The sequence below is a fragment of the Triplophysa dalaica genome, chromosome 7 (assembly GCF_015846415.1).
Source record: "Triplophysa dalaica isolate WHDGS20190420 chromosome 7, ASM1584641v1, whole genome shotgun sequence".
Classification (NCBI taxonomy): domain Eukaryota; kingdom Metazoa; phylum Chordata; class Actinopteri; order Cypriniformes; family Nemacheilidae; genus Triplophysa; species Triplophysa dalaica.
This window is the reverse complement of record NC_079548.1, coordinates 11,824,062-11,841,168: the sequence shown is the minus strand read 5'-3', so window position 1 is coordinate 11,841,168 and position 17,107 is coordinate 11,824,062. Positions and strand designations below refer to the sequence as shown.

The 17,107-nt window shown below is 38.0% G+C and overlaps 1 protein-coding gene across 1 annotated transcript; it reads right to left on the bottom strand.

Annotated features, from left to right (window-relative positions):
• Nucleotides 1-1,554: 1,554 nt before the first annotated feature.
• On the bottom strand, nucleotides 1,555-16,512 carry mybpc2a (myosin binding protein Ca). Its single transcript, XM_056753622.1, has 27 exons — nucleotides 15,939-16,512; nucleotides 15,527-15,610; nucleotides 15,114-15,262; nucleotides 14,901-15,018; nucleotides 13,768-13,816; nucleotides 12,916-12,972; nucleotides 12,666-12,838; nucleotides 12,380-12,512; nucleotides 12,160-12,284; nucleotides 11,626-11,731; nucleotides 10,246-10,406; nucleotides 9,923-10,088; nucleotides 9,602-9,708; nucleotides 9,477-9,506; nucleotides 9,224-9,366; nucleotides 8,843-9,002; nucleotides 8,348-8,452; nucleotides 7,530-7,718; nucleotides 7,227-7,361; nucleotides 6,861-7,028; nucleotides 6,606-6,694; nucleotides 5,555-5,750; nucleotides 4,625-4,764; nucleotides 2,731-2,890; nucleotides 2,425-2,561; nucleotides 2,147-2,333; nucleotides 1,555-2,010 (listed from the first exon to the last, which is right to left on the bottom strand). The coding sequence occupies exons 1-27, from the start codon at nucleotides 16,057-16,059 to the stop codon at nucleotides 1,955-1,957; spliced, it is 3,444 nt and encodes a 1,147-aa protein (XP_056609600.1). The 5' UTR covers nucleotides 16,060-16,512; the 3' UTR covers nucleotides 1,555-1,954.
• Between the last annotated feature and the right edge of the window lie 595 nt (nucleotides 16,513-17,107).

The following is a 17,107-nucleotide window of genomic DNA, read 5'->3' as shown; positions in this document are numbered from 1 at the left end:
TGAAATTCATGCATAATTACTTGCATAATTACAGTTCTCTCCATTCTGCCGTTATGATTTTGTCTGGCTCACCCAGGCTCTCTTTCTCCATTTCGTTCGCTCGTTTCTCCGGGCCCGTTCTATAGCGACATTCACAGTATTGAATGGCTTACAGCGCTTCTCTTTAGACTCCTCCTGAGCACAGTCAAAATAAAGAGTGTGAGGAGCCCTACTGCGGGGATAGTGCCACAGACTATCTGCTTATATGTTTGCAGCGCTTGCATGGGTCCTTGTGCTCCGCAGTTAAGAGAGCTGGGTAAGAGAGATGCAAAGATGTCAACTTTACCCATTTCGTTTTTATGGAGAGAATGTGGTGTCCCAGAAGTACATTTAGTAAGATTGCTAAGCAACAGAATGTCATTAAAGAGGGAGTAAAGGAGCATGGAAGGCTAAAGTGGAACATTGATAGGACCACGACAGTTGGATGTGGGGTCTCCTGACAGATATGTAATGCTGAATGTTTGTCACTTTTTCTTGTTGGGGTTGTCTTGGGGTGTATTTGGATCAGTTCTTGCCAGTAAATATATAGGAAAACCTTAAATCACCCAGAATGTGGGGGCCAGACAATGTTTTGAACGGGAATTCATACTGTTGATATGATCAAATTCTAAAATTATAGAAAAAATGCTTTGTATAAAACCAGGAGTGTGTTTGTGTGTGAAAAGATTACTATTCACTATGGGAACATCCAAATGTATTACTAAATTTTGAACTAATTGTATTAAATTAAGAGTGTGGGTGGTTAAACCTATATTTTCTAATATAATTTCCTTTGTTGCTCACTTGTCATGGCCTGCAAATACGTGATCACGTGGAAATGTTGCAAATGACGATGCTTGTCTGTTGACATCGTATTAATTCCGCAACAGGTGGCATTTTTAGGATTAATTTAAGTCTATATAACACTTCACGATGGCCAATTGTGTGAATGTCCTAAAGCTATTAGGTTCAGTTAGATATGTGCGCTCTCTGCTGGTCACTCAAAGTAAGTTTTGTTTCTTTCCTGAGATGTCAAACTGACAAACATAACTGCTCTACTTCTTTCGTCGTATTGTCATCCAAATGTAACGACACACTTAACTTTAATTTAACCTTTTTTAATGCATGAAAAGCTTGTACTCGTTCACGCGCACAAATTCGCTCGGAAGAGTTCATGCGTAAACTCTCACACCCACCTTATGTTGCAAGTCTCATGGATGAGGATGATAAAGAAGCGTGGTCCTGGATAGAGTTAACACGAGCATCTCCCGGCGGAGCGGCGTCGGTGTGTTTGTTTTACGGGTGTGTAAATTAGCAGTAATTCGTTTGCTCAGTAATGACGCGGGAGCGCGCTAATTGGGGCAGTGTTGATGGGCGCGTAAATGAATCTCTAGTGTGTTATGCTAATGAGACCCTGATTCTCCAGCTCTCCTCCTGACTGAGCCGGCGCCTTCATAAGCAGACGTAAGTAGAAATGTCAAATAAAATGTAATTTTGTACACAAACCTGTGAACAAACGAAAAGTAGTGGGGCTGGTGAAATAACACACATGAGCTTTTATTTCAAGCAATTTGACCTGCAAAACCTGACATACTGTAGGCTACTCACAAAGCCTACCTCAAGCATAAACAATTGACTACATTATACTATATGTTAGGCTTAATATTATACTATAGAACTATGACACTAAAATACATCGCGTTAGTTGTTTAATCCGTGGTATTGTTTTAAGTGCTTTGACGTACCATGTGACAAAGCACATAAGATTCATTCATCAATACCATCTGATGCCATTCATGTACCAGTACTATTTTGTTAAGCATAACTTAAGAAAAGCAGAAAACTACATAATGACGGATTTTTATGCTAAGTCCATAACTCTAATTGTCTGTCCTGTTACACACTTGAAGTCCATATCACTGCTGTACTGACATCTTCAGTGTCTTTCGGGGTTTTGCATTTGCTTCTTCACCTCATCTTTGTCTTTTACGACTATAAAGGAAAAACAAAAATAGAAATGTAACTAAAGAATGTAAAATAAATAAAGATCATGAAAAACATAACGCTAAAAGTACGTGTTACAGTCGGCACCCTGGGGTGACTGACTTTGCAGAGTTTTTGGCCATACCTCGGACCTCCAGCTTGCACTCCACTTCATCCACTCCTAGGTCATTGATAGCTCTGCATGTGTACTTCCCTCCATCAAACAAGCCTGGTTTACGGATGTTTAAAGTCAGCACGCCCTGGTTATTCCGCATGAGAAACTTTGGGTCCTCCCCAATAATCATCTTATTTTTCATCCAGATTATCTTTGGCTGGCAAGAGAGCAAGCGAAAAAGCAGTACTGTAAAATGCATTAAAAACATATGTTAGCGTGGATGAGTATTTATAGTTGGACAAACGTACTTTGGGGTAACCACGGACTGCACAGCTGATAGCAGCGCTGTAACCTGCGATGACACATCTGTCCACGAGAGGTGTGATAAACTTGGGGGAGCTGTTCATGTCTTTTTCCTTGTAGGGCAGTTTTTTGCATTGAAGGCCTAAGAGAAGAGACGAGACATTTTGCACATCTGCACATTTTGTACGTCTCCCTTGTGTAACACAACTGTCTGAAGTTCACAAACTAAAAACCACTACAATAATCAAGAAGGAATGCAATGTGAACTGTACGGATTCACAAGAACTTTTCAAACTGTCTATGTAGCCTACCTGTTTTAGTGATGGTAGCGGTGTTTTTGCTGACACTGGCATCATCACTCAGGCCACAGATGTTCTCGCTGAAGACACGGAACGAGAACTCGTTCCCCATTACCAGATCGGACACGGTGCAACTCGGTCTGCGATTGTGCTCGAGAACCGTGAACCATTCCTGAAATTCACAAGTGAGTGAATGAGAGATGAGCAAGTGAATGAAGATGTGCACAGATTTTTTCTTAAAATCAGCATGCTGGTTTCACTTTTGTCTTGCACAATAAAAACTGATATGAACCATGATATGAACTGAAACTAGAATATGCATAAAATGGATTAGCACATCCATATGTGCCATAAATCATGTTTGCAATGCACAAAATGACCCATAATGCCTTGCGTGTGCGCGTAGGGCCGATGCTTAAGACTTCCGGTTCGCCGCTTGATCCCATTAGTAAGGCACTACCATGTTGCTTGAATGCTTTTAAATGGACGTTATAATACTTTTTTGTCATTTAAAACAGCAGAATGTCAAAGAGCAGTGTCTAAATTATTTCACAGGGGTCGCACGGGCATGACTTTTTAACCTATACTGTAAAAAACAACTTCGTTTCTCAACATAAGAAGTTGGAAAGCTACATCTACTGGGAGGGGGACATTAAACTTCAGCCTGCAGGCACATTTGATGTATCGTCTTATGTATGTAGACGGCCAAGAGCTTTACATTTATAAAAAGGTACGTTATGCAGTGTTAACATTGGATGAATTCTTTGCATAACCATTAACAGTTCACATTTCTGAAGCAGAGGTTGATGAATCCAGTGTTTTTAACAGGGAAGTCATAATCTAACGGGAAAATTTTGATACCTAAACCAGATATAAATAAACCTTATCACATCGCGTTGGATCTTTTATAAAATAACGCAGTATTGGATAGATCTGGATGCTTCAGTGTGACTGGTTCTGGTATGTCATACCGATATATACATATATGTATATGTAGCGATACACCTGCTCTGTTGTTAAATGTGCCTTTATTTGTAGAGCTACAATGCTGACTTGGCCAAATAAACACTTCAATGCATACACAACATACAAAATACTTTTAAATAGTGTCAATTTCCGTGTGTTTGAATACAGCGCAACTGTAATATTAAACTTAAACTTCATTTTATATTATAATAAATTATTATAATGTCACTTAGCCCTGGATGTATGCTTCATATGTAAATGGTGATGTGGTATGAAATAACAATAAAGTAAATAACTCAGTCAAAATATGTTGTGATGTATTTGAGAGGTGCAGAATGCAGTAGTCGGAGCTAAGACCGAGCCATCTTTAAATGTTATTTACTTTAAGCTCTTGTTGTGTCACGTGGTAACACTCATTCGTAAGGTTTTCTGAGCATTCTGTGGCTGTTGTGACAGCATTTTACCCCCAAAAAACTTTATTTTTAACCATTAACAGAAATATTCTCTAACATAGTAACGAATACAAAGCGGGAGTGCGGAGCATCAAACAGAAAATTAAAGGTTAATGTCGCCCTCCATGGAGACGTCAAGAAAGAGGTGGATATGATGAACTTGGGACTGTACACAGCTGCAAGGATTTCCAGCCATTCATCTACACGAAGTCAGTCACTGATGTTTGGTGTCTGGCTAACAGTCAACGTTGTAATTCATCCTAAAGGTGTTCAGTAGGGTTCATGTCTGGGCTTTGTACAGCCCAGTCAAGTTCCTTTGAAGACCCATAATTAAATTGAACAAATTACTACTAAATGATGCAGAACATTACAAGGGGCTGACCACGTGCTTCTGGTCACATATCGCCCTGTAAATCTGTCTGGCATGCGTATATAGAAAGCAACATATATAGCAAATAAAGAAAGAGGTGTTGTTAGTCTAGGTTTACCTTGGTTTTCAAGTCAGCCTTTTGAATGGTGTAGCCGATGATCTCACTGTTGCCATTGTCTTTCGGTGGTTTCCATTCCAAAGCAGCATTGAAGCCCCAAACATCAGTCACAGTGACATTCATCGGTGGCCCAGGCTTGTCTTCAAGTGTATGTGTTTGGAGGAGAAAGGACAAAGGAAAAAATGATGGTAGGTATTTTTAGCCAAGATACTAGTTAATGTGTGCTAATCTGAGAACGGGCTACAAGTGAGCGAGCGAGGATAAGAATGATAAAGATGAAAGAGAGGGATAAAATGATTAGAAAGGGATGAGAACTAGAGAGGTAGAGAAAGTGAGCTCAAACTCAAAAGGAGAGAACTAAATTGAGAGAGAGGAAGAGGTAGAGTTTGCGGCTGGAAGCGTTTGGCATTAATCCTGGGCAGGGTGCTGGGATGCTGGCAGCAAACTGTGACTAAATGGCTGTCTGGCTCATCTGAAGGGTTTTGCACCCTCATTAGTTTACCTCCCCGCGGGAACACAGAGTGAGTGTCCCCTAATCCTATTCTAATCCCGTTCAACACACGGAATAATCCAAACAACACCCCACAGAATAATCCCTGCAATCGTACTGACCTATGACACCTTCAATTTTGGTAAGAGTGAGTGTTTTATTTGAAAGCTTTATGACTGTTTAGGGAAAAAAAGCATCACTTTTGAAAGTGATCCTTAGACAGAGTTTACGGGAGTATTACCCTGACTCACATCTAACTTCAAAGAGAAACAAACCTTTTTGTACTGTAAATTTTAATCGTGTAATTTCATCCTTATAGCTGTGTCCCCAGTGATGTCTATAATGTTAATGTACAGTATCTCTTAAGATAATTGAGCAGAATCTCGCACATTTTCGGTTATAATGAACATGTCTATTCAAATCTTGCAGTTCATACTAACCCACAATCTGGATCTGAATATTCGCTTTGTCCTCCATGTTCTCGATCTGCACGGAGAGTGTGTACTGTCCAGAATGTTCTCTAACTGACTGCCTGATGAACAGGATGGTGTCCACATCAGATGTGCGGATATTCACCCCAGCTATGTCCAGAGGTGCACCATCTTTTAACCAGGTCACTATCGGACGTGGTTTGCCCTGAGAACAGAAGAGAGGAGAAACTTTACATGATGATATAAATTAACTATCTGTGAACTAATCTAACCTGTATGATAAATAATCTACAAAATGCTTAATTTTGAGGCTATTGGACAAAATTATTTGGCAGAAACAAAACCACAACATGGTTTTATTTCATGAACAGCCACATAAAATTAAAAAACAATAAAAAAATTCATTTAATCTGCATTTCTAAATCTATTGCAGCCGTTTCAGTCCCGTTTCTGTTGAATTTCAACAAAATCAAACCTCAGGAGCCACAAAGTCATCCAACAGAAATGTGAAAGACGGACCGCATGACAAGACACATAAAAACTGTGATAAAGATCCAGGTTATCACATAAAATAAAGCAATAAGCACCAAGAAGCAGTGATTTACAGAGCATTTTATAACAGCTAAGGGCGTTGTGTCACGATGCGAAGCGGAGTGCCTAAAACCCCCATGGCTGTTATAAAATGCACTTGTAACCCACTGCTTTGTGGGGCTTATTGCTTTTATAAAACAGTTATTCCATATGCGTATCAGGGTTTCCTAAAATAAAGTAAATAAAGTGATATTTAGGCTATGTAATACGGTCAGCAGTTATAAATAAGGGTATTTTATAACGGCTTAGAACTCGGCTCAACCAATAAGAATCAAGTGCCAGAACTGATGTAAATTCATTTTTGAACTTTTCCTACTGTTGTATTGCTTAAAAAAACGAACAAGTGAACATGGACATGTTTACAATATCTTTGTAAAAAATTTTTTTGACTAAAATATTTTAATAAAGAACGAAGCTGTGAATTGTCCAAAATTGGCTGTGAAAGGATGAATGATTGTGGATTACGGACCTGGAAGGGAATGACAACGTTGATCTTCTCGCCCACCCTTTTGATATATTTAGTCCTAAGTTGCCGTGGAAGATGGATTTTAGGGCGTTCTAAGAACCAGCAGAGTAAGAGAGGTTAAGGAATAAGAGAAAATAAAACGTGTTGAGCGTTACAGAAACTGAAAATGAAGTGCAGAGACAACTGTTAAAGTATGTGTAATATTTTATATTTAAGCAATCTATGTACACCCTTAAGAGATGTGTGCGTCAACCTTACCGACAATCTCCCGGATAGTGACAGCTTGCCCTGTCACAGCTGGAGGGCTACGGCCAGCAATGTTCACAGCTGTCACCCTGAACAGCATCTTCTCTCCCACAGGCAGGCCTTTGACCCTGTAACTGTTCTTCTCAACAGGGGTCTCGTTGGCCTGCACCCATTCAGTGCCTGAGAGTACCACCGGGGGCAGAGAAAGAAAGAAAGAAAGAAAGAACGAGCCAAACCAGCAAGATGTGTAAACATGTCAAAGAATGATCAAAAATAATTTTACTGTGATGGCATGCAAAATGAAACTCCTTTGTGACCCCAATAAGGAAGGCATTTTTAGTTAGGTCTTCAGCTAACAAGTTTGCTTTTGCCGCTTACCTCCCTCAACACAATATTCAATGAAGTATCCGTCAATTCCACCGGCCCCAATCCTCTCAGGTGGAAGCCATTTCAAAAGACAGCTACCATCAGTGATGTCATCCACCAACAGCCGTGTCGGTTCACTGGTTGGAGCTAGGACGGATGAGGAAAACAAGATGAAAGCATTCAGGTGTAAGAAAAGTCTGTGCCTATAGCCTAATATTTTCGTGTCATGTCTACACTCTTCTTTTAAACAAAAGCTAAAAAAGGCCAAAAATATTTGTTTTGGGACCCAATAATAGCAGTTAAATTGGAACCAACCAATGGGCATGAATGGTTTGGAGGTGGCGCTTGGCTGGGAGATACCAATCCCATTAACAGCAAACACCCTCATCTCATACAACACGCCTTCAATCATCTTCTTGGCCTCGTATGTTGTGGTTTCATAAATGTCAAAGTTTAGCTTAGTCCACCTGGAAGAACCCTTCTTCTTTCTTTCCATTAGGTATCCTGGAATTACAACCAAAGCTGCAAGTCAAATTCTATACATACATTGAGAAGACAACGCATAACTTATGCAGCTGCTGAAAAAAATGAGACCATTCTAAATGTTCATTTGATCAGCATTTCTAGATGTACTGTGGTAATTCCAGTCAAGTGTCTGTTGAATTTTAACAAAATCAAACAGCTAGAGTGACAAAGTCATCCGACAGCATTGTGAAAGACAAAGTTATCATTTGTCAATCATTTGTAACTTCTCCTAAATACAGTTATTACTGTTTTATTGCTTAACTTAATTTCTTTGCAGTATTTGAGGTCTGAAAAAATACCGAGCATCTTTTCTATAATTTTGACCTGTTTCTCCAGTTTTAATTTTCTGCAAATAAATGCAAATAGAAACAATATTTTTATTTGAAATTTGGTGGACATATGGTTGTAGTTCACAGAATGAAACAAAAATGATCATTGTACCTAAACACATATAATAGTAACTTGTAAAATCAGAAAAACTGACTTTGAAATGGTCTCTTCATTTTTTTCTACGGCTGTATAGTATAAACAAACTGATACAGAAAACATTATAAAAAACAAAAGCATGTACAATTTTTATTACGAACAAATGTGAGGATCAGTTTTACCTTTTACTGGAACGCCACCATCAAATTTGGGTGGCTCCCACTGGATAGAGGCAGTGTCCTCTCCCACTCCAGTGCATTTCACATTCTCAGGTGGATCAGGTACATCTGAACACAATGCAGAGCTTGGTCAGATAAAGAAGAAAGTGGGCAGAATAATGCACAAAATGGGGGGGGGGGGTTGGAGGACAGACAGAGTGACCCGTATGAAAACAAAATCCAAATTAGATCTTTTTTTGTCTCGTTTGGTCTTACTAGAAGGCAATAAGAAAAAATGAGACTCTTGATTCTTGAATATCCTGAGAAAAGTAACCTAGTCATCTCAAAATAATAAAAAAGTGGACACTGTCTTGAGCTACTAAGCGCCAAAAGTCAATAAATCGATCTATATGCTATCTTTATGCGTTGTATATATCTTAACTCTTGTCAGCAATTATTTAAGAAATGTCTGTGATGTCTTTATTTCATTGAAACTTGCTTTGTCCATTTTGACCTTACCAACTATCTTAACAAAGACATCAGCCTTGTCTTCTCCAGCAGGGTTGGTAACAGTGATGTGATATAGGCCCTCATCAGATCTCTCTGCCCCTTCGATAACAAAGCAGCTCAGGTTCTTCCTGGCCTCCACTCTTACGCGCCCCTCAGACTCGCCGATCTCCTGCATCATACACACACGTCAAATTCTCAAACAAACAAATACATTGGATATGTTGCTTTTCTTTCAAACAAGTATGTTTTGCAGTGACTCTTTGTAGGAGAATGAGTAAATTTTTCAACTGGAGAAAATTAGTCTAACTGAATCTGATTTTAAGCAAACGTGTCATATGCCCATGTGGACCATTTGGCAGGTTGTGTGACAATTTGGCAGCGGTTCCGCACCGTATCTCCTTTTTTCCAGGAGACAGTGGGGGCGGGATCGCCTGTGATGTCAACATCAAAACGGAGCTTGTTTCCCGCAACGACGATGATGGTGTTTTTGTTGACCATGCTGCCGGTGGTGTCCAAATGGATTTTGGGAGGTTCTGGATGATAATTATAGACAGAATTCAAACAGTAAAATTATTGGAAAAATAATTAATACAGTCTCAAATTTACGCATTGAGAGACTTTTTGATGTAGGAGACATACTTACCTTGACGAGGAACATAATCGATCTTGATCTCTGAGGTGGAAAAAGTATAGAGCTCAGGGTCATGGTTAAAATTAACCAGGTGAAAAATAAAGAAACAAAACGTTGTTTCTGATTATATGCCTTACCCAAGAAGTTAAGTTTGGCTGAAAGGGAAAGAGCGTAACCATCAGGTACGAAGGTATAATCTCCTGCATCATCAGGCTTGACACCATCTATCACCAGTTTGTGAGTCCTGAAATGCCAGCAATGAACGTTACTATGACAACAGCGATGTATGCATATTCATCTGTGACCAAAAATAAATTTTATTAAGAATTTCTGCCTAGTTATGGTAAACTGTTTTAGTGTCCTGACATTAGAGAATTCAAGGCTATCAGAGAAGTCAAGGTCAAGGTGAGCTGGTAAATGTGTGAATCGATGGGATCTTAGTGAGAAGACCAATATACCTGCCAATGTGTGTCATTTTGATGCGGTCGCTGGGAATGACCTCCACTCCATCCTTAAACCATTTGCCGGTTACTTTCTCATCAGACACTTCACACTTGAAGACTGCCTGTTCTGAGGCCTTCAGTGTCAGATCTGCTATATTCTGGAGGATCTCCAGCTCCTTCTCTGAAAACGAGCAGAGGACAATGGACCATTACCAATACGCAAAATACACTCCAAATTATTTCTGTTTGGCCTCAGAGTGCAAGAGGGCAGAAAATAATCAGTGAGCAACAGATGAATTTTATCATTAGAAATACATTCCACTATTTTAAAGAAGTACCTTCCACTTCCAGCTCTCCCTTGGACTCCCCCCCACTAGTGAACACATGGTACATTCCAATGTCCTCTGTAGTCGCCTCATTGATGATGAGCCAGTGCTTAGTGCCATCTTTCTTAAAGCGATACTTTCCATCTCGGCTCAGTTCCACTCCATCCTTCATCCTGAGTGAGATGAAGAGAGGGAGAGCGAGACAGAGGGAGAGTAAGACAAAAATGGAGATTGAACATAATGTTAATAAGAAAAAGCAGAACAAGGAGATCTTTGGCAGGACAATTGAAGATGAAATAAGAAAGAATGGGGGCTGTATAAAAGGGAGCAAAGAAAGACAAAAATAAAACATGACAGAAAGAGAGAGAGAGGGTGAGACAGAAAGGGGACAAGGAAAGGGAAAGCATATCCAGGCTTTTGATACAGTTGGATACAGTATGGATGGGTAATCTTGAAATACTGTATACTTTTGATATAGGTGTTTTATTGAGATGACTGATTTGCACATTTAAATGTTATTTTCTGGTGTTTTTAATCAACATCCCGATAATGTTGTTCTTTAAGCATGAGAATAAAAAGCAGTGAAAGCTTTCAAGTGCATAACCTATAACTGTCTACTTCCGCTCAGTTAAATACAAGCAGAGATGCTGAAGAGCACAAGCAGTCACTGCACTACTGTGCTCATTCACAGCATTCATTCATAGTGTGTACCAGAGCTTATGACAAACAAATAAACATCAAGGTCAACGTTATATTTAATATAGACTAATTGGTTTTTGTGGTGTTTGATAACACTTAAAATTCTAGTTGTTAAAGTCCCCATGAAATCAAAATCAAAGTATTCTGGGCTTTTTTGTTTTTAATGCTTATGTGTCAGTGCACATAGGTTTCCATTTAAGTCTGTATTCAAAATAAAGCATTTACTTTGATTGTATAAACGGTGTGTAATGGTTAACCCAATTGTAACAAAATGATAAAGCACAAAAACGGTTTATTACTAAATTTAGAATATAGTCATATTTTGGAATTTATTGTAGATGTGAAGATCAATAGCAGCAAAAAAGAATTGTGTGTGAATTTGATTGATACATCAAAAATGATTGAACAAAACAATGACCTAACCTTCAAAGCATATTAAAATTGCATTAGCTATGTATTTACAGGGTGGTTGGCCATATGTATTCATTATTTAAAACGTTTTTCAAACTTTTTTTACATTGCTACAAGGCGTTCAAATCCAAATTCAGGGGTTTAGCTTGTCAACAGGTTAAATCTCTATGCTAGTGAGCTGATTTATTTACCATGTAATTTGCATTTAGAATTAAAATCGATTTGCTCTAAATTATCTGGTGGCCAGAGTTATACACTGATCAGTTTGGTGTATTGACTCACCATTTCACATTGGCTCCCTCATCAGACACCTCGACTTCAAATTCTACCTTCTCCCCAACCACCACGTGGACGTCGTCAAGCATCTTAGTGATGGTGACTGGGGGCTCTGTTGGAATAAATACACCAATAAGCAGCTATTATGTAAGAAAGATGTATAAGGGACCTATGTAATTTTCATAAATGTCATTTATGTAAAGCAGAAAATATAACACAATTGTAACTACTATGCAAGGGCAGGTGAAGGCCTCAATGCTATACATTTATGAAAAACTTACACAAATCCAAAAAAACATCCTTCCAAGAACTAAAACATACAAAAGCAGATATTTTAAAATAAATGGCCAAAAGAAAAACAAGGGAACGTAGGCCAACGAAGACAGCTTTAAAATAATCAATAGGACGGATGGCTACCAATCAAGGACAGACAAACCGGTCGCGGGACAAAAAACAGACGCTGCAGATAAGCAGACAGAATAAATGTGTGAAATTTATAAACTAATGATGACGGTGATGATGATGATGATGACAATGTACCTTGGACAAAGACCTCAGTGAAACTCTTCTCCTCCCCAATCACACATTCATATGCTGCATCGTCGGCCAGAGTGCACTTGTTAATAGTGAGCTTACGGATACCACCCACACTCTCAAAGATATATCTAACAGAGAAAGATAGATTCACAAAGTATCAAAGGATCATAATAACTTTTACACAAAACAAAGTATTTCTTTTCTCTTCAGAAACGGATCTCACTTTGCGGAGGGTTTGATCTCCTGTCCATTTTTTAGCCATTTGACTTGAGCATTGGGATCAGTGAGCTCCACAGAAAGCATAATTTTCTTGCCTTTCTCCACAGAATAAGCGGGATCCATTTTTCTCAGGAAGGCTGATAGAAAAAGAATATATAAACACAAATGCTAAACACAGCCGTACTTTATTTAGTATGACTTCACATTCGCTTGTACTGTTAACACTTTCCATACTATGAATGTATTTGGATTTGGGTGTCTTGTCATTGCACATCTCTTGTGTATCTCACCATCGCTCTTTTTGGGCTCAACCTTCTTCATCTTCTTTAGCCTCTTGAGCATGCCCCGGAGGTCAGTGATGCCGTATTCAAATGCAATCTTCTCATAGTCGCATGGTTTAGCCTTCTTCAGGATCTCCCAAACATCCACTTCCTCCTCAGGCTGTTCCTTATGCTTTTTCTCTCTGAGGAGCAGATAAAAATGATTCATTTTGAGACAGACTAGAAAAACAACATAGAGGGTGTGGACATTGTAGCAAACCTTTTCTTGAGTAAACCACTGAAGTCAAGCTCTCCTGCATCCTCTCCTGCATCTCCACTGTAAATAGTAGAAAGTAAATGAAAAAAAAATCAATGAGATTCGAGGATTTTGCAAGCAAAACAACTAAACTAACATAGTAGATTTAAGTATATAACAAACAATTAACAAAATAAATAGTAACACTTTATTATAGGGGGCACTTCTCACTTTTAACTAGTTGTTATTAGCATACATATTATTGGCATATTGGTTGTTTGTAACTACTTATTAGGCACATATTCTGCATGATGACCATACTCTACATCCCTAATCCTACCCAATACCTAAACCTAACAACTACATTACTAACTATTAATAATAATAAGCAACAATTTAAGAGTTAATTGGGGGGAAAAGTCATAGTTAATGGTGTGTTAATAGCGAGAATTGACCCCTATCAAAATAAACCAAATAAACAATATATGGCAATGTAACATAATGCTTACTGCAGGACACAAAGGCATCCCCACACACATAGCCTTTCATAAAGTTCCTTGTAATTACAACCCCACAAAAATACTATTTAACATTATCATTTTGCACAAAAATAAAAGAAAGCATAACAAAAAACAATCAACAACAAAGAACAAAAATATCTGATAAAAAAGCGTAGACGGACTGACACATGTGCAATGAAAAACAATAGAGAATCCAGGGTACAAAGCAATTTGTGTGTACAGATAAAAAAAGCTGGTACAAAGGGAGACAACATGTACAAATACTCTAAGAACTATATCATAATAAATAAACATCTACCAGTAGGCTACAAACACACTTGCAATCTTTAATGAGACAGACACCAAACAAACTCACGATCGTTTGAACGCCTCCAAAATATTTGTTTGCTGAGCATCAGGAGCAGCTGGGAAGAAGTTGAAACAAATGATGATGAAAAATCGTGAGAGTTTGATTTGCTCCACAATTTGATTGCTGTCAAAGCCAATAAAAGTGTAGTGCTGATGTACTAAGTGCTATGTAACTAACAAGGATGATCTAATCTGTAAAATACCTGCTGAATAATGAATAAGCTCAGAGATGTGCTGTGAGTACATACACCCAAGTGTGTAAACCCCTTTTATGAGTTGTTAGATGTTCTGAATGCGATTTTCAAACTGGGATCTGTAGACCCCCAGTGGGTCTCAAAGGGTAAATGTAAGAAAGAAATCCAGTGAGGAAAAGTATTTCTTATTTATATCTCATTCTTTGTGAAATAGCTTTAAATGTTAAATATATGTTTGAACGTTGGTTCATATTTATCATGCGTATATCTTATATGAGTCAAAGTGATTCAAAATGAATGATCAGGTCACATATTGCTGCTGTCCTTCTGAAACCTTGCATCGCCATATTTCTTCATTTTTATTTTTTGCCATAAATCATTATTATTAGTCACCCTTTAGGATTGCGACTGGGATTTGTAGAAATATAACCAATAAAACTATTAAAAGGTGTGTAATTTTTTTTAAATGAAATCATTTTAAAAGTACATCTTTTTTACAATTCCTAAAAAACAGCGAATTTGTAAATAAAAGGTTTCCGAATTACAGCGACTATAGGTTATAGAATAGCTGTTTTTTGTTGTAGATGTACATTTACGTTGAAATTATGTTTGAAACGGTTTTATGTGATTTTTTTATGGAGGGTCATCACACATGTGGGGCTCCTTAGCATTGAAAAGGTTTGTAATCCCTTTTTATTATGTATATCAATGAACATTAAAATTGTTATGATGATGATTTTTATTGTTGTTGTTGAACAACACTGCAAAAAAATCCTGTAAAAAAATGAAATATTCCAGCAGCTAGACTGCCAAAAAAATGAAAAATATGTAAAATTGGCAGTTTATTTATTGGTTAATTTACCACATTTAAAAAATGTGAAACTTGAACTTTCTGTCAAATAAAACAGAAAATTCCATAAAACTGCAGTGTCGTGTGATGTTTTACCTTCAACAGTCACATCAAATGTGCAGCTGTCACACTTGTCTTTGGCTGTGACCTCACAGCGATAACCTCCTGCATGCCCATCCTTTGCCTTAATAATGCTCATCGTATAGGTGTATATCTGTCAAATAGAAAGTGCAGATCGTTACTCTCTTTTGGAAACAAATAAAATTTCCAGTGGATCTCCAAGAATCAAAAACACAATCCTTCACTCACCTTGGTGTTCCTGTCATAGGCTTCTTTGAACTGCATGTGTTTGCCAGCCTTGCTGCCTAAATCCAGCCATTTCCCCTTCAACCATTTCATGGTTGGCTTCCTTAGCATCTGTGAGGAATCCACCTTAGCCACAAATGTGATATCTTTCCCTATTGTCAAGGGTGCAAAGAAGAGAAGTGTTTATCCATATACTGTATGTGTGTCTTTAAATAAAAATCTCTTCACTTTTCACTAGGCCATGGGTCTTCAATCCAGCTCCCAGAAGAGAACTGTTACACAGAATTAATGGAGCTATACTCTAGGGGTGGATTTGAAGAGCTTTGAACTTTCCCCTTGAATTTTAGTTTACATCCAAGTGTTGGATTAAATACTGTACAGCAACGAATTTGAGGAGGGTTGAGTGAGAATCTGACCTATTTGTACCGTGGCACTCTGTGGTTTCTCCACAAACAGACCAGTGATTTCAGACATCTCAGGCTCTTCTCCTGGGACACGTTCTACATGGGGTCAGAGAAAAAGTGTAAGCTGATGCACTACTGACAGCTAAAAGGAATAGAAATCAAAAACAGGCTAAATACACAGACAACAAGAACAGAAATTAAGAATTCACCATGATCCTTGAATCAATTATGTATTTGACATATTATTCCATGACATAAACCCATTATAACAAAAACAAAAGTTTGTAGCATTAAACTTTCACCCTTTCCAGTTGCACTGGGATGTGAAAGACATTCACACAATTTCCTTTTGCATGACAAATATTTAGACTTTTTTCATGTATATGTCATTGACAATACATGCTTAAGGATTTGTGTGTCTTACCATCCTCAGGCAATTCTGTATCAGAGAAAAACAGAAAGACAAAGTAAGACAAACTATTCCAACTTAATAATACAGGCCAAGACGTCATGGATCTTCTAAGGTTGACCATATTAAGAGGCATTTCTAAACACTAAACATACTAACATATAAAAAAGTGCACATTAATTAAGTTATTTTCTTTATAAAAAAGTCATACAAATCAAAACCTAACCATATTGGTCTTTCTGCAAACCATCGACAAAGTGGTATTTGCAGTATTTTAATGCATGGTTACATAGAATTGAATGGATGCCTTTGATTGGGAATTATTTAAAACCAATTTTTGCATTCCCTTCCCTCTCACCGTCAGCTCTAAAGAAAAGATATTTAAAAGTTAATATGAAATAGACAATATAAATAAAATGTTTACTTTTTAAATGCACAGCCATTTGCTGCAAAAACTGTCCGTGGTGGGACCAGCGCCAGATGACATCATGCATTTCCATAAAACCAGAGAAAGAACGTTCCAGCACATTGGCTCTCTGTTTTATGTTTATGCAGGTTATTGTAATATACTGAACAGTACAAATCACAGTGCAATGCATAGTTTGGCTAATACTCAAAAAACTTAGCAAAATTCATTCTCTTAAAGGGATACTTCAGCCAAGAAATAAGATTTCCCCATGTTTTACTCGATCTCAAGGCATCCTAACTGAATAAGCAGTGGGAGTTATACTACCACGTATCCTTTTTCTTCCAAGCGGTAGAATTGAAGGGAATGTGGGGCAATTTTTTGAAGCTCCAATAGAGTTCATCCATTAAAAAAGGTCTTCTAATATTGACAACACTATTGATAATGTCTAACTTCTATTAACTTTCTCGACTGTGCACGAAACAGGTGCTCATATTGAGTTAGGCTTTCTTGAGGGTGAGTAAAACGTTGGGAAATTTTGTTTCTTGGCTGAAGTGTCCCTTTAATGAGGTAAACAACCCAAGTATATAACTGGGTATATAGTTCAAATACAAAAAATGTCCTAGATACACTTAACCCAAATTAGACCTACACCCAACAGAAGCTTGACACCAATGTAAGCCACTAAACATATGCACTGTGAAAATGCTTTAAGCTCGTGTCCAGCCTTCTGCGTTCTAACCTCAAGTTGCTAAATGTCTTGACCCCGCACACTGCC